We start from the raw sequence: 18,499 nt of genomic DNA, 5'->3' as shown, positions 1-18,499 counted from the left end.
ACTCATTGCACATCAAAAATACATGCAAGTAGAAGACTTAAAAGACCACAACAGCTGCATGAAATCATTGTGCTAGGGGTGGGCTATATTGCAAAAACTAAAAGCATTAATGACTACCATTGAAATAATTTGGCCTTTTGCTCCGAAAGCCCTAATGTGCTTGTTCGTATGTCTAATAACTTAATTATTATTTACCACCCATCCACTTGTTTGCTAGCAGTGCTAGTTATGCTAGCCTGTGCTAACGTTTCAGTATATCGCTGATAAAGCCTACCGGGTCGTAACACGTAAAACATATGAATACATATCTATATCAAAATGTGTGTAAAACAAAACAAATAACAAATAAAGCATTTAGAAATGCTGCAGGAGATGCTTTGAGCGATCCACTTTCGCTTCGAGCGAGCGGGCACCAGTCACGTGACTACGCGCCGACGCACACCTCGACGTCATCACCAATGCGGAAGTAGTTGGGGGGTATAGTCCGAGCAGCCACAACAGGCTTCGCAGACTAAATAACTGCTTTTATTCTTCTATCTGAGGCTCACCTGGAGCCCCGGTTTTGATTTCAGTGCTTGTTGTTGAGGCAGGGTGTCCGCCATGAACGTGACGCTGGCGGTGAAGCAGTACGTCTCCAAGATGATCGAGAGCAGCGGGGCGGGGATGAAGGTGCTGCTCATGGACAAGGAGACGGTAGGGCACAGTTAAACTTCAACTGAATCATCTTTTACATAGCGACATAACAACTGTTTACATGCAACATGTACTCATGCGGCGGTATAATGTCTCCTACAGTCACTGATAGTCCCCATGTTGACTGTGTGTATGTGTGTAGACCAGCATAGTGAGCATGGTGTACACACAATCTGAGATCCTGCAGAAGGAGGTCTACCTCTTTGAGCGCATCGACTCTCAAAACAGAGAAAGCATGAAACACTTGAAGGCCATCTGCTTCCTCAGACCGACTACGGTACACCTTACCATCATAGCAACAACAAAAAGAAGAATAAAGAATAAGAACAGGAAGCGTGTTTATGTTGCAGGAGAATGTGGAACATCTCATCCAGGAACTGAGGAGACCAAAGTACAGTGTCTACTTTATCTGTAAGAACACACTCAGGTGAACTCCATCCTGACTGTTTATGCTCCTCACACTCATTTTTGTGTGTGTCAGACTTCAGTAACGTGATCAGTAAAAGTGAAATCAAAGCTCTTGCTGAGGCTGATGAACAGGAAGTGGTCGCTGAAGTGCAGGTGAGTCAAACTGCCTGTTTGCTTCGTGTCCGCTGACATGGCGCTGACCTAAGCGTGTGTGTCCGCAGGAGTTTTATGGGGACTTCATTGCTGTCAATCCTCACCTGTTCTCCCTCAACCTGCAAGGCGTGGCCAGGGTAAGAGCGCTAGGAGGATGCTGTGTCTCATGTGCACTGCATGTGCTCGTGTTTGTGTGTGTGTGTTTGTGTGTGTCACAGGGGCGGAGCTGGGAGCCGTCCATGTTGCACCGCTGCACGCAGGGCCTGACCTCCGTCCTGCTGGCCCTCAAGAAATGTCCCATGATCCGCTACCAACTGTCCTCCGACATGTCCAAACGTCTTGCCGAGAGCGTCAAGGTTTCCCACAGCAGGATAGCCTCGCCCCCGCCTGCCTCACCCTGGCCTTTGACATGCCCTCTCTTGTGCTGTGCAGCAAATCATCACCAAGGAATACGAGCTGTTCGACTTCAGGAAGACGGAAGTACCGCCCCTGCTGCTCATCCTGGACCGAAGTGACGACGCAATCACGCCGCTGCTCAACCAGGTGACGCACCGCAACACGCCATGACCTCAGCTCAGCGCGGCTCACCTGACCCCCCCTCCCCCTCAGTGGACCTACCAGGCCATGGTGCACGAGCTGCTGGGGCTCAACAACAATCGCATCGACCTGTCCAGAGTTCCCGGGATCAGCAAAGACCTGCGTGAGGTGGTCCTGTCTGCTGAGAACGACGAGTTCTACGCTAACGTGAGTCTGATTTGAATCACCTCCACTTAGGCTTCAGTGAATGCAAAGTTTGCACATAGGGGTGCACAATAAGAGGCTATATGAGGGAAGTATGCCGTCATACCGATAAATCCGATAACATTTTAAGTTGCTCAGATAACCGATAATTAAAAAACACCAAAACGCTCCAATGAGGCGAGACTACCCACACTGTGCGGGTGAGCAAATCAATCGCTCCCTTTTTCTCCTGCCTCTGACGTTAACAGCTCACTTGTAAACAAACATTCACTGTAAAAGGAAGGGCGTTGTACCAAATGCTCCGCGATGAAGGGGAAAAAAAACCCAACAAAAACCTTATCAGCCACCTGAAGCGCCAGCGTTGCAATGTTTGAAAAGTGCAAAAGGTTTGCCAGAGACCTCCTTAGCGGCACACCGGCCGCTCTGCGCGTATGCCCGAATACAGTGCACCTTGCTGGGTCGCAGCAGGTGGCTCCTCCCCCTCTATATTGTGGTAGTAGTAATGTCATGATACTTGATTAAGACAAACCAACAGGTACAGCTGGTCAAATCCTAATTTGTTCCAGTCCTTCTTACCCCCAGGTGTGTACGTACTAAATAGAAATTTTTAAAAAGTTACCGGCACCATATTTGAATGTTTTGTCACTACGTTACACAGTTGTGATGATGCATGTTGTTGGTGAACAACTACAGTGCTCTGGGTCCGTTCAAAATGTTAATAAAGCTGAATGTTGAGGATGTAGGATGTTTATCTACTAGGCCAGGCGTGTCCAAAGTGTAGCACCAAAAATGAAATTAATTTGTTGTTGATTAGGTATATTTGGATGTTAAAAAGGACAAGAATATTTTGTTTTCTAGAACTTGTATTTGAACTTTGGAGAGATTGGCAGCAACATCAAGAACCTGATGGAGGACTTCCAGAAGAAGAAACCTAAAGGCCAGCAGAAGCTGGAGTCCATCTCTGACATGAAGGTAACACGGGCGGACTCAAGTCCAAGGCTGGTTTCAGTTAGTGCACTTCTGCACTTAAACTTCAATAAGTACACTTCGTACACTGTGTACTTAGCTCCTGAGGCCGCTGTTTTTTACAGTGTAGTGCTGTCTTTGCACCCTTACCGGAAATGGCAATCACAATATTTATTTGCTTCCTCTTCATCTTCTCTTCTTTTTAATTCTGAATTGCAACCACTTGAGTTACTGATTTTTGAAAGCCAACGGTAAGTTCATGGCGGTGTATGAGACAGAGGATGCTAACAGTGATTATAGAGAAGATTTGAGCGATGTGTCAATAGATTTCGAGGAGAAAAGAAGAAAGAAAGAAAGATTTGGAGGTGAAATAGAGAACGTGCAGAACACGGACTCAAGCCTTAAGACATGAAGATGACGATTGGTTGCCTTCAAAACACAGAATGGTAAGTGTAAATTATTGTTAAGTTGCTCATCGTTCAATTAATTGTGCGTAAAGGGGTCTTTATAGCCTTTTTTATTGCATATTTCGCCACCCCAAACATATTGCTGTGAACAGATGTTTATACATCATGTATAAAGTTTTACAGCCTTGTCGCTATCGTGGAATAGTGTTTCGAAGACATTATGTAAACAAGACATGACTTACTCTCTTGTGTCAACTTTGATGTACTGGTCATTCCTCCTGCCTCCTGCCTGCCTCCTGCCCCCCCCCCCCCCCCCCCAAACTTACAGTATCACTGTGAACATCCAGCAGCAACACGAATTTTTGGCATGGCTACTATTTCGATGAAAAATATACTGAACCACGTCGACGATCTACCTTGAGAAGTGTTTGCTTACTCTGCTTTAGCTGAGAGGTGTCATCCTGATGACGTCACTGCCGGAAATGAGACTGGACTGAGAGAGCTGGCTCATCAGGACTGGTGCCATCAACTATAAATGTCAGTTTTGCAAATTTACCGTTGGCTTTCAAAAATCGAACAATGTAGAACATACTGTAATTACAAACAATATGTAAAATATTTCAGCAAAGTTGCTGAATCATGTCAAGGCTGCGTTATGCTACATCGTCACAGTGACCGAGTAAGCCACGCCAGCTCTCTTCTCCCTCTCCATACCCTCCTCTGGAGCTTGACGTGGAACTCCAAGAACGTGGAGGACAGATCTATGTTTGGTTGGCTTTTGAAGTGTTTAAATTTACAAAAACAAACGGAGCGACATGTACATGTACTAGTAGAAGCGACTGATGTTCTACATCGATTAGTTCCAGCTACAACAACGTTCCTGATGTCACTCCTGTTGCCATTGTTCAGCGCCACTACGCAGGAAGCTCATTAGCCAGTCAACAGGAGTTGAGGATAACACTGCCCCTAGCGTTTTGGCAGAGAATTGCAAGTCACGGCGCTCAGACCCCGCCAAAGAGATATAATGGGATCAAGACAGCGTAGTGACTACGCTGCAGCGTAATTAAGTCTTTTGAGTGTGTGCGTTCACACTGGATAAGTACGGTAAAATGCAGTGCAGTTGTGGCACTCAAAACAGCGAAAATGAGTGCACAGTGATACACTTACCACCCTCAATAGTCGCCATCTTGGCTACGTAGCGTAAGGAGACGGACTAACGAGTGCGATCGTTACTCCAGTAAGTGCTCAATTTCCAAAATGGATTTGGGTCAGCACTACACTGTCAAAATTGGTGCCCTCAGGAACTAAGTACAGTTTTATACAGTATGCCTTTGAAATGCACCCACAGAAGTATTCCATCTCGTTGTACGCTAACCCCTCCCTTTCCGCTTCCTCCCGCCAGGCGTTTGTGGACAACTACCCGCAGTTTAAGAAGATGTCTGGCACCGTGTCCAAACACGTGACGGTGGTGGGCGAGCTGTCGCGCCTTGTGTCAGAGCGTCACCTGATGGAGGTATCGGAAGTAGAACAGGAGCTGGCCTGTCAGAACGACCACTCCAGCGCTCAGCAGGTGACTGCCGTCACGCCCTCCTCTTGCATGTGCATCTAGAAAGTAAAAGGAAGCGTTCTCCCCCCCCCCCAGAGTGTGCGTCGCCTTCTTCAGAACCCTCGCGTGTCCGAGCTGGACGCCGTGCGTCTGGTCATGCTCTACGCTCTCCGGTACGAGCGCCACAGCAGCAGCATTCTTCCCACTCTCATGGACGAGCTGAGCCGAAGGGGCGTGTCCGAGCGCCACCGCAAGGTGATGATGTCATCACTATAGTGTGTGTGACAAGAGGACTGTGTCTTCAGCCGTGTATAACGTCACTCCTGTGTGTGTGTCAGATGGTGTCATGTGTGGTGGAATACGGCGGGAAGAGGGTGAGAGGAAGTGACCTCATCACGCCAACAGACGCTGTGGCCATCACCAAGCAGTTCTTCAAAGGCCTCAAGGTTAGACCCACTGTCACCATGGCGAGCATGCGATTTGCGTCATGTGACACTGTGTGTGTGTGTTTGCAGGGTGTGGAGAACGTGTACACACAACATCAGCCTCTTCTTCACGAAACTTTGGATCAGCTGGTCAAAGGTCGCCTGAAGGACAGCCAGTTTCCTTATCTTGGAGCCAGCAGCCTCAGAGACAGGTGACTGTTCTCACTAGGTGTCACATGACCATGCATCACATGACTTGAGTGTGTGTGTGCGCGCGCACGCAGGCCCCAGGACATTGTGGTGTTTGTGATTGGAGGTGCCACGTACGAAGAAGCTCTGACTGTTTACAACATGAATCGCAGCACGCCGGGTGTACGCATGGTGCTGGGAGGAAGTAGCGTGCTCAACACCAAGAGGTACACACACACACAGAGTAAAGGCATGTCTGCTGGTGTTCCTTACCCTTCTCTCTCCTCCCCCAGCTTCCTGGAAGAAGTGATGTCAGCAATGAGTGGCAGCGGCGACAGAGTGCAAGGCAGCAGTCGCCATAGCAACCGCCGCTGAGCCCCACCTAACACAAAAACGACATTCCTTGTTGTTGTGACATAGTGTGACTCAAATCTTGTATTTATCGTTTAATGTTCATAAATGACAGCATTTCACATCGTTTCACTTTTTTTATAGTGCAATGAAAAGACGATTTGGGTTGTTTGTTTTCTATATTGACACCAAGATGCAGTCTTAAAGTAGCTGGCATCTGTTGTCGTATTAAAAGTATGCTAACGACATACTTAACTATAGAAAGTAAAAGTAACATGTAAAAGTCTTGTTAAAGAGCAGTCAAATTGAAAATAAAGTGCTTTCACTTAGCTTTCTTAAGTTTACATGATGTTTACAACACAAACAGAACCATTTTACGCTGTTAACTAGTTGTTCAAAACAAAGTAAATTTGCTGCCAATGTCCGTTTATCATTTGAACCCGAAAATGCTACAAGCTAGTCCGTAAGCTCCTGTTTATATTTGCGCCGTACACCAAGAACCAATCATACACCGTCTTACTATTATTATTTAACTTGATTGGCGCGTGGCGTCATAGTACTTCCTGCAGCCATTGGCTGCCGACAGAAACGAAAAGTAACGAGTAGTGACGGTGCTCATTGGCGATGTACTGGAGTATCAATTTTATTATAGCCTACAAAAGTAAAAGTCTGCCCAAACAAAAATATTAAAGTAAGAATATAAAAAATGACATAATACAGTAACAAAGTATTTATACTTTGTTACATATATATATATGTTACGGTACAATTCTGTCAATAATAATAACGAGCGCCTTTGTTATGGACTGTATTCACGTACATGTGCCGCAAGATGGCGCCGTCGCGTGCAGTCGTAATGTAGGTTAAAGTGCGCGTGTAGCGAGCGCGCGCACGCCGAGGGGGGAAGCATCTGCCGCACACGCGCGCGCAGGGAGGACAACAGACGAGTGAAGAAGAAGAAGAAGCAGACGAGCTGCATCCTGCGAGCATGAAGAAGAGCAAGCACGGAGGACAGGTAGGAACACCTTCGTCCTGCATCAGCATCTTCTTCATTAGGAACGCTAATCATCTCACAAAGATGTCAGTCAGCGGGCTCCAAATATTAGAAACATCTGGATCTGTAGGTTAGTGTACCTACTGAAGTGGTTAGTCATGTTGGGCTTGTACACACACTGCTAATTTGATCATATAATAGAAATATATTAGAATTATGATAATAAAGTAGTTAAATGATGAAAATATCAAACGAACTGCATGGACGTCATGTTTAAAAGCAGTTTGGAGTGAAATGTGGCTTCACGTTGCAGGTGGACTTGTAGTAAATATTTTAATAATCATGAAAAGAGAACATACGTGCTGTATGACAACATGCTAAGCTAACAGCTAAAGGAGCTGTGACGTCATGAAAGTAGGTCACTCTTCGTGTGAGGGACGTCCCTCCAGTAAGGGGGGTGCAACGTTTTAACACACCCCACACCTGCTGGTGGCTAACTCATGCTAACGCACGCTAGCAGGTGAACCCGTGTGTCGTCCCTCAGGGGCCACAGGACTCGGGACATCCGGCCCCCCAGCAGCCGGAGAAGGTGGGCTGGATCAGGAAGTTCTGCGGCCGTGGAATCTTCAGGGAGCTGTGGAGGACTCGCTATGTGGTCCTGAGAGGAGACCACCTGTTCATCTCGGACAAGGAGGTGAGGACCCTCTGTCACGTGACCTCCTTCGTCTGACGTCTCATACACGCTAGGGCACGCACGCACGCACACACGCACACACGCACACACACGCACACACAGAGGCTGCTGGATGAACAGTCAACACGTGCGACTGAATCAAAGATCATGTGACACAACTTAGCCTGCAGCTAATACACACAAACACACACACTAAGACACTGATGATGAACATTAAATCACACACACTGATACACAAACACACACTAACATACTGGTATACAATCACACACTGATGCACACACACACACACACACACACACACACAGATACACAAACCCTCTGGATACTAACAAACACACTATACACCAACACACTCACACACGTACGCTAACAATTGTATCACACGTTATTGACATGTTGGTTGTCATGGTCTTGCATAACACACACACACGCACACACACATCGATACACAATCACACACATGTACATTTGCACTGTCACACATTATTGACGTGTTTGTGTTGTTGTCTTCTTATGTAACACACACACACGCAAGGTCAATGACCTCCACTATAGCAACGTGGAGGTGTCACTATGGTAACCATGGTAACACCCAGACCCTTTTAAAAAGTGCAAACCGGCGAGCACCCCTCCGTCTTCTTCAAGGACGCTAAGAAGTGTGTGTGTGTGTGTGTGTGTGTGCGTGCCAGGTGAGGGACGAGCGCAAGGCGCAGGAAGTCTTCAACCTGGCCGACTACGAGCGCTCAGAGGAGCTGAGGAAAGCGAAGAGTCGCAGCAAGAAGAACCACAGTCGCTTCACTTTGCTTCGCTGCAGGCAGCCCGGAAACACGGTCGGTCCCCTCGGTGTCCAAGATGGAGGACACTTTGGGACGTTTCATTCCAAAGTGGAATCTTTCAGTGTTTCGAGGCGTCCGTCCTCCAAGAGATTTACTTCGTCCCTGCCTGACGCTCTGTGTCCTCATTGGTGGATTTTGATCCAGGGTGGTGGGTGGGCTTTAACGTGCTTCCACGCTCTGATTGGCTGAGCCGCTGCCTTTGGGGTTTTTTTCCCCAGTAAAAAGCTTTAATCCACAGAATCCCATTAGCGTGTCAGAGCGGGAGCAGGATAATCCTTGCTGAGCGTCAGGACGTCTTCCTGTGCTTGTTGCGTGATGTCATGACAGCATTCCTCCTGTCCCGCTTTGACGTCACATGTCCACATGCAGGTTCCCAACCTGGTCTTCCTGGCCGTGAGTCCGGAGGAGAAGGAGTCGTGGGTCCACACGCTCAACGTGGCAATCGTCAGGGCCAAGAACCGCGTTCTAGACCAGGTGCGGTCCACACACAGATGATGCAACACCCTGGAATAGACACAGTGGGTTTGTGAAAATGATCTTGTCTGTGCAGGTGACCATGGAGGAGGACGTGTTGGTCCATCCCACCAGAGACAGAGCCAAGATCCCGCAAGGGCGCCGGCTGCCCACCAGAGGACACCTCGTGGCTGTGGTACTGCGACCCCCCTGGTGGTTTCTCCCACATGCTGGCATAAGGCACTCACTGTCGTTCTGTTGGACCGCCAGGCGTCCACGTCCTGTCACGGCTTGGTGACGCTTGACCTGGTGGCCGAGGAGGAGGGGTTCTCCTCGGAATGTGACTCATGGGACAACGGCTTCCGTGTGGGTTCCAGCAGCCAGGTGGCGGCGTGTCAGCTGGTCGGAGGACGTCAGCGCTCGGGCACTGATGTGTCCAAGTTACGGGTCAGAACCAAGGAGCCCAAAGTGAAGACTGGGAGTCTGCCCAGGGGAAGTGAGCGTTCCTGGGGAAAATATTCCCACCTGGAAGGCTCCAAGGTGCACAAGAGCCAGCAGCTGCAGGTGAAGACTCAGACCCCTTGTGGCATGGTCGAGCCCCAGAGACTCCAAACACTTTTTTTTCTTTCAGGCCCTCCAGAATCAGTCCAGAACACCTCAGCCTGGTAAGAGGTCCAGCGTGCAGGTGCGGAGTCGCTGCGCCTCCATGGATGAAGTCCTCTCCTCCAGGTACTGACGCGTCCGCACCGGTGAGGAAAAACATCATCCTCTTCTTGCTTTCTTTGATTTCCAGACCGGCGATGATCCGCTCCGAGTTGCGCTCGGCTCTTCGCCGCTGTCCAACCGAAGAGGACGGCGGTGCTTCAGTGCAGCCGGTGGGTCAGCTGCAGAGCCTCATCGCTCAGAGGATGCAGCGAGCTCAGGAGTTGCTGGAGGAGATGAGACTGCAGGTTGGTCCCAGACCCGGTCTGGACTGGTTTTCCTCGGCGTCTTGAGCGGTCTAACCTTGCGCCTCGTGTCCGGCAGGAGCTGCAAAAGGCCAAAGCGGAGCGCGAGCAAGGAGGTAGCTGGTCTTTGGTGAAGAGCGTAGAGTCTCCTCGTCTTCATCACCTCAGGGGTGCCGACTCGCCTCATTCCAGGTCTGACGGCGTCACACGACTTGAGTCGTACGTGGGCGGGAACGGGCGTTTGATGTAGTTGCATGATTCTCAGCAGGTCGTCGGGGTCGCCGCGGAGCAGGAGCAGCGACTCGCCCCGGCTGAGAGGGAGGGAATGTCGGCGGTCCAAAGCCAGAAAGAATGGATCGTCCCGCTCCAGAGGCTCTCGCTCGCCTGCTCAAGCCAACGAGTCACCTCTCTGGAAGAATTCCCCCAAACTTAAAGAAGGCTCCAACATGGAGGAGACGCCCAAGCTTCTGGAATCGCCGCCATGCGTCCCACGCCTGGACGGCGTCACGGCTGATTGGCCGGCAGAGTCGTCCTCGCTCCACAGCGGCGACGACTCTTCCTGTGCCAGTCAGCCCAACTCGGAGAGTGCGTCTGAAACGCGGGACACGAGCCGGCGCCTGTCCCCGCCCCCCTCCCAGCTGAAGGAGGATGAGCTGGAGAGGAGGCGTGTGGAGGCAGAGCGCCTCCTGGTGGAGGCCATGTCATCCTGGCAGGAGGCGCAGGAGGTGCTGCAGGAGGTGAAGGAGCTGCAAAGCCAGACGCTGCGACGCCAGCGCAGGAGGACCTACCAGAAGATGACCTCCACGCCCACGTCGCCCGATGTCACCGATCCCCCCGCAGAAGAGGATGGCGCGGCGACGGTCGGGACGTCGCCCGAGGACGAGTCTCCGTAATCTGGACTTGTCCTCCTGATGAACATTCCACTGTTTGAGCACTGTGACGCTCAGCTCGGCTCTGAAGGCTGCAGAAGCACTGACTTGTCTTTCTAAACCTCTTTTCCATTTTTCTACTGGACTTGACAGGGAAAACAGGAAGTGATGTCCTCTGGTCGTGCACATGTAGGACCATCAGGGAGATAATCAGCAATAACAACAATGTCTTCTTTGTTGTCATTCATTGGCTGTGTCTCAAATGGAATACTTCCGTCGGCACACATTAATAAGTATACTGTACTGTCTACACAGTGTACTTACTTCCTGAGGGCTTGAATTTTGACAGTGTAGTGCTGTCCCAAATCCCTTAGTTGTTATGCACTTACTGGAAATGACAATCACAATGTTTACCCTGCTTTCCATCTTCTCTCCTTTTAATAGTGAATTGCAACCACTCAGGTCAGAGTCCCTCCTCCTTCCGCTACCGAGGGCAGTACTTTTCCAGCACTGTACTCTCACCATTTTGAACGTTTTGAGTGCTGACAGCGCCCTGCACTCAGTAGGAACACACTCACGCACTCAAACGACTAAGCTAAGACTGTGTTCCAAATTGTGTACGTCCACACTTAGTCAGTATACACAGTAAGTATACTGTGTACACGGTGTACTTAGTTCCTGAGGGCATGTATTTCCACAGTGGAGTGCTGTCCCAAATCATCACTGTCCTTGCACACTTACCGGTAATGGCGACGACCGTTTTTACCGTCTTCTTCTTCTTCTCTCCTTTGTGCATTGCAACCACTCGCGTCACATAGCCTGCTGAGGCACTGCACACTCACTGTTCTAGTGCAATATCCGGGTACTGCATTTTGCCGTACTTCTCAGTGTGAACGCACTTATGCACTTCAAGTACAGAAGGGCGCCAGTTGAGACACAGCCATTGCTTTGTTGCTCTTCATCCAAGGATCGACGGCGTCATCAAAGACGCGCCCCAAATTCCAAAACTGGATTCTCTTGCAGAGCAACACAACAATGCAACCATTGCCGATAACACGTGTTTATGCAAAGAAAAATAAAATAGGCTCAGGCGTATAATAGGATTCTAGATTCAACGTTATTATTTAACATTGGCAGAGGTCTTCTCTTTCCTGTGCATCTTTTCACCAACAACCAAAGCACACAACTTGTCCCATACAGTTACGTCGCAAGATGTTGGCACGTGATTTCTGATGTCATCACCATTTTACTGCTCCTGTTGTGCACGTGCGTGCGTGTGTGTGTGTGTGTGAGACATGAAAAACCATCTTTGATCTTTTTCTTCTCTAGTTCGTGCTTGAAGTGAACAACATGGCTGTTTTGGTCCCGTTTGGACCACATGCACAATAAATAACTTGTCAAACCGAACGAATGATTCATTGCTATAGAACACACACACACACACACACACACACACACACGCCTGTGCAGGTCAGTGAGCAGAGTAGCAGATGTAGGCCAGACGAGCAACATCGCTCCATTACACCTCAAACACTCTGCGTGTGTCATTATGCATGCATGTGCGCACATTGCTTGATGACAAATCTGAGTGTGCGCGTGTGTGGTAAAGGAGCAGTCGTGTCACTTCCCTTTATGCAGGAAGTGATTCATCATGTGACCGTCATCCTGCTGTCAATCACAGCAAGCGTCAATACGGATGTGATCCCATCACAAAGCGCTGCGCATGCAGTAGCTGCGCCGTTAGCGTGCGTGCTTACGGGCTTTTATGTTTTGAAGTGAGATGAGGCAGTCGTGCTCGCATGAGAAAGGTTTAAATTATTCACGCTGATTCTTTCTGTGCATGTCGCATCATCAGCACCATCACATCTTTTATTTACACACACACGCACGCACACACACACCTACACGTTCCAGGTCAGTGTTAGTTTGTTCTCATTAGGCTCAGTGTGTGTTTGTGTGTGTGTGTCTTGGGGGATGGTTGTGTTGCTTCATTGTGACTCAAAGCCCTGCAGCATCTCTTCTAAACCTCTGCATCACTCTCCTTTCCTTTCCTCCTGTGTGTGTGTGTGCGTGCGTGCGTTGTTAGCGTGCTAGCAACAGAGCTAAAAATACTTCCTGTTTGCTGTGAGGTCACTGTGATGTAATCAACACCATACGTGTTGTATAAAAGCTTTTAGGTCAGAATAAATATTTTATCCCAACACACGCACGATCACGCAACAAAAGTGAGGGATCAGAGGTCAGTGTCGTGATGAAGAAGGTCAAACACACACGCTTCATATTCAACTAAAGTGTGAATGGTTGCTGCAGTAAGAGCTGACCGCCATCTGCCGGACAAAAGGTGCACAGCGAGGAAGTCAACTTGGAAACGACGCCAACTGTTTGTTCACGTGAGTCACGTGACGGCATTCACGCGCCTTCAGTTGCTTTTTTTTGTTTAACTTAAAAGTGAAGTTTGATTTCACCGCACAACAGTCGACAAGACTTCACGCGCTGAAGTTGATTCTCAAATCAAAAATACGTTTGATACTTCAGCCATTTGAGGTTATGTTTGTTTTGTCTGTTGAAACACTGACCGATCGTAAACGAAGCCACGTGTGAACTGTCAAGTTTTCATCCTGAAAGCAGTAACACATGAATGAAATGCCTTGTATTAATCAGAATCATTTATATGAAATAAAGTACTTTTTAAAACTAACCAGACACATTAGGTGACGTTGCAACGTAGCGGTATCACCGATACCAGCCTGAATTTTACTCATTGGTATCACACATCATTGGTTTGACCAGAAGCTCGTGCTCGTTGAGCGCCGGAAAGCTTGAGTGGTCGGGTCGATACAGATGTCAATACTGTCGATGCCGATTGTGGGTTCAGTATAGGATCGATGCATGCGATATTCTTCCATTCTCTTCTATGGTTATTTTCACAAACATGTGTTTTTGTTGGACTGTTTTGATCAAACAATGCTGCCATTTTCTAATGACTCTTATTTTGTATTACCTTTATTTGTGGTAACAATATTAAACTGTTGTGGTTTATTCTGATTATACTCAGGATTGGCAAGTTCAAAGCCAAAATACAAAATCATCAAGGACTTTTGCATCATCACCTCCGCCAAAAGAGGAAAGAAATGCTCGACTCTGCCCACTGATTCAGGCGTGGTCAAAGACCTGTCGATCACGCTGGCCGCCGACATCGACTAGCATGGATGTGTAAACAAACATGGCAACCTTTTTTTCTTGAAAGTTCTTACTGAAATATTCAAATTTATTTGGACGTCAGTGTAAATGACAGGAAAGCAAAAAGTTTACAGCATTTAAGTTGTGGGAGAAGAACAAATGAAAACTAACTCATCCGTCACATTTGTAAAAATCTATAAATACTTGTCAATTCTTTTATAAATCTACTTTGCTGGATTAAAAGGTTCAATCGACATCAAGCACGGGCTAGTTGTGCCGGGTATCAGCCTCCACCGCCTCACTATTTCCCATGATGCTTTGCACAGCTATGACTGGACATGCCTGCCACTGTTAGGCCACACCCACTGCAGGGGACGGAGCCTGGGCTGGCACAAGGGAAGCGTGAAAGGCTGGACAACACTAATGCAAAAAAAAACAAAACAAAAAAAAAAAACAAAAAAATAAAATAAAAGTCCTAAAATTGTAAAGTCAAACGCACACAGGGAACAACAACAACAACAACAACAACAACAACATGGTCGCTATGGTGACCTGAGCTCAAACAGCTCTGCATAACTCTAAAGGAGGCGGGACAGGACTTATGTGATCCGTTTGGGCTAAGGTGGAAGATCCTGATCCGTTGGGAAAACAAACATGCCCTACCCCCGATTGGGCGCTTGGAGTCCTGAAGGGGGCGCCCTCTTCCACCAAAGACTGATATGGCGGCTGAAAAGAGGTGCCACATTCCAAGCCGAACATCGAGGGAAAACACGTCGACCGCCCGCTCAAGCTAGCCGCCATCTTGGATCTTTGGAAGTGGAGAGGTTGGGAACGCCCTTGTCCAAAAACATCAGCTGACTTTTGTGTTGAAAAAGTCCAATTGCGATTGTAAAAACATGTTTGGTAGAGTTTGTAAAAACAATGAAAAAGGTAGAGACAGGAAGTGTTGACTTTGTGTCCATGTGAGATCTTTGTCCTCCTTAACGGCTCCTCACATCATCCATCGCATTCTGAAGTTTGGAAAAAGAAAAAGAGGACACACCCCTCTGCACTGAAGCTCCATGTGGACAAACAGGAAGCAGTTGGAAGGCGTGGGCGGGGCTAGAGAGCATGAAGATGTGATGTAGGAAGTGATCTCCCTGGTTTGTTGTCTAGCTGAGGGACACACGGACACAAACACCACGACCGGAACCGAGCGACTAATCGTCCTCGTCGTCGTCCTCGCCCTCGTCATCCACGTCTCTCTTCCTCTTTTGTCCCTGAACGTCCGCCTGCTCGTCTGCACAGACACAACGTGATTGGTTGGAGTGCGTGCGACAGGGCTCCGCCCCTAAGAGGGCCGTGACGCCTCACTCACCATCCTCCTCTTCCTCTTCGCCGTACTCTTCCTCGTCGTCTTCCTCCTCCTGAGTGGAAGCCCACTTTTTTTAGCACACGCACACTTAATATGCGCACATACACTCACGACACACACTGCACGCGTGCACACGTAAAGGCTGCATACAATCTTAAACGTGTGTGTGCACGTCCTTAACACATGCACACACACTTAAAAGATGCATACAATCTTAAGATACAAACGTACACACGCATAACACATGCACTTACACTCTTAATACATGCACACACACGTATTACACGCACATTACACATTTACACATACTTTTAAGACACGCACATACTCTTAAGACACACGTTTAACATGCACACATACACATTTTTCAGATACTTGTAACACACACACACACACGTGCTTAAAACACGCACATACACTCTTAGACACACTTGTAACACAGGCACACACTCTTAGACACACGGGGCTCTATCTGATTGGATGACACTAGTGACAGTGTACGTCAGCGCTACCAGGCCGACGCCCACCTGCCTAATTGAGGTTGGGAGCACAGAAGTTGTCTGGGATCAGGGGTTGAAGGTCGGAGGCGGCCACGAGTGCTCAACCTGGTTGAGGACACCCGAGTGAGCGAGCGAGCGGCAGAGAAACGGACCTGATCGGAGGCCTCAGAGGGCGGGGCTCGCACAAAACGCGTCTAATCGGGCATCTTCTCTGCCGACCGAGCGCAGGTGCACGCCAGGAGGGGGCGGAGCTAACCCTCGTGAGCCAATCCAGCAGTGCCCACCTGATCTCCCCTCTTCACATGAAAGCTCTGCCCCACCTCTCCTCCCTCCGAGCCATCGTCATCCTCGTCTTCATCGTCATCCTCGTCATAGTCGCCCGGCGGACCCGCCCCGTCCTCGCCATCCTCATCTGAACACAAAGAAGCCAGAGTTGTGCGCAGGGGGGAGGAGCCGCGGCCGGGCTGCAGCGGGATCTCTCACCTTCGTCGTCCGCCTCAGAGTCGGGCGCCTCGTTGTCATCCTGGTCGAAGCCGTCCAGGTAGGTGATCTGAGGCAGAAGCTCGAAGACGCTGTCGCGGTAGTCATCCAAGGACGTGATCTCACAGTTCAGCAGGTCCAGACTCTGCAGGCTCTTCAGGTTTTGCTGCAACATCCACAAAACTGTTTACTCGCCGCCTCTTGGCGCCTCGCGTGCATGTGAGCGTGCACTGACCAGCGCCTCCACGTTGCTCAGCTCCTTGATCTTGTTGTTGCTCAGGTTGAGGTAGATCAGGTTGGGACATTTCTCCGACAGAGTCTCAAAAGAACCCGACAGGTTGTTGTCGCTCAGCTCCAGCTGCAGAACATTTTTCAGTCATTTGAACTTTGAACTCCACGGCCACATGAACACGTCAAACACAAGAGAAGACGTCACCTTGCGCAGCTTGGGCAGCAACGGCATCTTGGCCAGCGAAGAGAGGCCCACGTTGACCATGCTGAGGGCCTCCAGCTCTGTGAACTTGTCTGTGAGACCTTCCACTTCTCCACTCACGGATTGACAGCTGTCCACCACCATCTCAGCCACCTGTCAAACAACAACTTCCTGTATTACCCGATGACGTCATCCCATGTCAGTATTAAAAAAAGATGAGCTACAAGAGCTGATGACGATGCCCTTCCATGTTTATCATTTACTGTGTCTCTATAAATGGGTGACTTAGCGTGGCATTGCAACTACTCCCGGGCGTGCGCGTGCATGCATGTGCTGACGGCGACCTCCAATTCATAAAACACGACACCAGCAGCTATATGTGTGTGTGTGTGTGTGTGTGTGTGTGTGTGCGAGCGAGCGTCACTGAAGGCTGGCTTATATAACAGCCACTGCACGCGCCAGCACAAAATGTCTGCTCTGTAAAAGAGGACGACTCCACGCCGAACCTGTCAGCGGGCCGAAGTAAAAGCGAAGCGAAGGTTCGGCCACTGAGGACCCGAACCAGCAGCGGTACCAATGCTTGGCGACGTCACAGAGCGACAAGCTAACGTGCTCACAAAAGTTTATCATCGGAAATCAGGCGTGCTAATCCGCCAAAAGCGCCATTTTGATTCGCGTCCGCCCGAGGTGGCGTACTCGTTACTGGGTCGCCGCGTTACAGTAGCGGCTTTGTTAAGGACCCACAACGGGTGTGTCACTCGTACGTCCCTAAAGATCAAGAATGTCCACTAAAAACTGTGCCGGTCGTAGTCCCACTCTGTGGACGTGAAGGACGGGCAAAATGGTTCCGTCTGCTTTAAATATGTCGTTGTGCTCGTCGAGTTCGCGCGCTAAGACAACAACGTTTGCGTTGGTGCCGCCAGAGTAACTCAAAGTTTTTACTTCTTCCCAAGTGAGAAGCTTCAAAAGTGTAGCGAAGCGTGCTTTCTCTTCAGAGCCATCTTGTTCAACGTAGTCGAGTCTACACAGAAACGGCTCGGGGGCAGTGGAAGGGCAGGCGCGGACGCTTCCACGTCCACCCAGGCTCGCCGCTTCACGCCCGCCGTATTACTTCCAGAATGTTCCAGCCAACATGCTGGAAGTAACGCAAAGTTGACGGGCAGAGTGTGCCTAGTGGGCGGGCTCCTAGTCCCAGACTGCCCGCTTCGCTTGCTCATCACCTTCCGGACCACAACCGTTACGATGTTTCGGATTAAACGTGCTCACCTCCGCCGGATTCCGATTCCGCAGCTCCTGGTTGATCCTCTTCTTCATGTCCATCGTAAAATATTAGTTTGCAGCGCAGCGGTAAAGTAGAATAAAGTCTCCGGGACAAGAGCGCTGCTCGGTGGTCTCTGATGACTTCACTTTGCTCACTGATCCTCCATGATACCTCGCGCCCTGCCCCCTCCGCCGTGGCCCTGCCCTTCGTGCACGTGATTGGCTGTCAACTTCAACTAGGCCATTGATTGGACAGAAGATCTGCCATTCAAGACTGAGCTGTCTTAATCCAAAACCGAACCAACTGTCTGCGTAGACCTCGTTGGGAGTGAAGTTGTTTGCTAACAAAAACGTCATTGTTTTATTTTTTTTCTGCTTCGTTCAAGCCACTACGAAGGCCAATGTTTTCATAGACAAGAACACCCAGAAAATCATCACTAACGTCAATACTTGGGAAATAAAAACATCCCACGTTGAAGTAGGAAGGACTAAAATGGCGACCGCTTGGCCTCCGTTTCTGATTGGGTGAACAGCCCATCAATCTAAAATGATTGCGGGACGGTATTACAGTCATGCTAAAATAATTCATATAGTTGAAATACTGGCGTTCATCCAGC

The 18,499-nt window shown here is 49.1% G+C and overlaps 3 protein-coding genes across 9 annotated transcripts; 2 read left to right on the top strand and 1 right to left on the bottom strand.

Annotated features, from left to right (window-relative positions):
• Nucleotides 1–447: 447 nt before the first annotated feature.
• vps45 (vacuolar protein sorting 45 homolog) lies at nucleotides 448–6,208 on the top strand. 3 transcript variants are annotated; one of them, XM_054763539.1, is made up of 15 exons: nucleotides 448–693; nucleotides 836–970; nucleotides 1,044–1,104; nucleotides 1,175–1,254; nucleotides 1,323–1,391; nucleotides 1,473–1,610; nucleotides 1,687–1,797; nucleotides 1,864–1,998; nucleotides 2,854–2,967; nucleotides 4,771–4,938; nucleotides 5,011–5,169; nucleotides 5,253–5,360; nucleotides 5,430–5,551; nucleotides 5,624–5,755; nucleotides 5,822–6,208. In XM_054763539.1, the coding sequence occupies exons 1-15, from the start codon at nucleotides 601–603 to the stop codon at nucleotides 5,901–5,903; spliced, it is 1,707 nt and encodes a 568-aa protein (XP_054619514.1). In that variant the 5' UTR covers nucleotides 448–600; the 3' UTR covers nucleotides 5,904–6,208. The 3 variants fall into 3 exon arrangements, with proteins under 3 accessions (XP_054619514.1, XP_054619513.1, XP_054619515.1); XM_054763538.1 differs by having other exon boundaries at nucleotides 1,323–1,610; XM_054763540.1 differs by having other exon boundaries at nucleotides 545–693; nucleotides 796–970; nucleotides 1,323–1,610.
• A 530-nt stretch (nucleotides 6,209–6,738) lies between these two features.
• Nucleotides 6,739–13,319, top strand: plekho1a (pleckstrin homology domain containing, family O member 1a). 3 transcript variants are annotated; one of them, XM_054763536.1, is made up of 10 exons: nucleotides 6,739–6,894; nucleotides 7,418–7,567; nucleotides 8,260–8,400; nucleotides 8,776–8,880; nucleotides 8,957–9,055; nucleotides 9,130–9,423; nucleotides 9,491–9,588; nucleotides 9,653–9,809; nucleotides 9,886–9,998; nucleotides 10,075–13,317. In XM_054763536.1, exons 1-10 carry the CDS (start codon nucleotides 6,868–6,870, stop codon nucleotides 10,697–10,699), a joined length of 1,809 nt encoding a protein of 602 aa, XP_054619511.1. In that variant the 5' UTR covers nucleotides 6,739–6,867; the 3' UTR covers nucleotides 10,700–13,317. The 3 variants fall into 3 exon arrangements, with proteins under 3 accessions (XP_054619511.1, XP_054619510.1, XP_054619512.1); XM_054763535.1 differs by having other exon boundaries at nucleotides 10,072–13,316; XM_054763537.1 differs by lacking the exon at nucleotides 8,260–8,400 and having other exon boundaries at nucleotides 10,072–13,319.
• A 584-nt stretch (nucleotides 13,320–13,903) lies between these two features.
• anp32e (acidic (leucine-rich) nuclear phosphoprotein 32 family, member E) lies at nucleotides 13,904–18,065 on the bottom strand. 3 transcript variants are annotated; one of them, XM_054763547.1, is made up of 7 exons: nucleotides 17,565–17,751; nucleotides 16,626–16,775; nucleotides 16,425–16,547; nucleotides 16,193–16,355; nucleotides 15,994–16,121; nucleotides 15,213–15,261; nucleotides 13,904–15,134 (listed from the first exon to the last, which is right to left on the bottom strand). In XM_054763547.1, exons 2-7 carry the CDS (start codon nucleotides 16,764–16,766, stop codon nucleotides 15,055–15,057), a joined length of 684 nt encoding a protein of 227 aa, XP_054619522.1. In that variant the 5' UTR covers nucleotides 16,767–16,775; nucleotides 17,565–17,751; the 3' UTR covers nucleotides 13,904–15,054. The 3 variants fall into 3 exon arrangements, with proteins under 3 accessions (XP_054619522.1, XP_054619520.1, XP_054619521.1); XM_054763545.1 differs by lacking the exon at nucleotides 17,565–17,751 and adding an exon at nucleotides 17,889–18,065 and having other exon boundaries at nucleotides 13,906–15,134; XM_054763546.1 differs by lacking the exon at nucleotides 17,565–17,751 and adding an exon at nucleotides 17,889–18,065 and having other exon boundaries at nucleotides 13,906–15,134; nucleotides 16,030–16,121.
• Nucleotides 18,066–18,499: the final 434 nt, after the last annotated feature.

The sequence above is a fragment of the Dunckerocampus dactyliophorus genome, chromosome 20, assembly GCF_027744805.1.
Source record: "Dunckerocampus dactyliophorus isolate RoL2022-P2 chromosome 20, RoL_Ddac_1.1, whole genome shotgun sequence".
Lineage (NCBI taxonomy): Eukaryota > Metazoa > Chordata > Actinopteri > Syngnathiformes > Syngnathidae > Dunckerocampus > Dunckerocampus dactyliophorus.
The sequence above is the reverse complement of the archived record's forward strand: the minus strand, read 5'-3'. Positions and strand labels throughout refer to the sequence as shown.

Bases quoted from the DNA above. Each gene is read 5' to 3' on its own strand.
- vps45 (XM_054763538.1), top strand. From the start codon at position 601: ATGAACGTGACGCTGGCGGTGAAGCAGTACGTCTCCAAGATGATCGAG. The intron at 1,798-1,863 runs GTGACGCACCGC...CCTCCCCCTCAG, and splicing joins TCACGCCGCTGCTCAACCAG to TGGACCTACCAGGCCATGGT. The intron at 2,968-4,770 runs GTAACACGGGCG...TCCTCCCGCCAG, and splicing joins AGTCCATCTCTGACATGAAG to GCGTTTGTGGACAACTACCC.
- plekho1a (XM_054763535.1), top strand. From the start codon at position 6,868: ATGAAGAAGAGCAAGCACGGAGGACAG. The intron at 8,881-8,956 runs GTGCGGTCCACA...TTGTCTGTGCAG, and splicing joins AGAACCGCGTTCTAGACCAG to GTGACCATGGAGGAGGACGT. The intron at 9,589-9,652 runs GTACTGACGCGT...TTTGATTTCCAG, and splicing joins GATGAAGTCCTCTCCTCCAG to ACCGGCGATGATCCGCTCCG.
- anp32e (XM_054763545.1), bottom strand. From the start codon at position 17,942: ATGGACATGAAGAAGAGGATCAACCAGGAGCTGCGGAATCGGAATCCG. The intron at 16,548-16,625 runs GTGACGTCTTCT...AATGTTCTGCAG, and splicing joins TGCTGCCCAAGCTGCGCAAG to CTGGAGCTGAGCGACAACAA. The intron at 16,122-16,192 runs GTGAGAGATCCC...CTTTGTGTTCAG, and splicing joins CTCTGAGGCGGACGACGAAG to ATGAGGATGGCGAGGACGGG.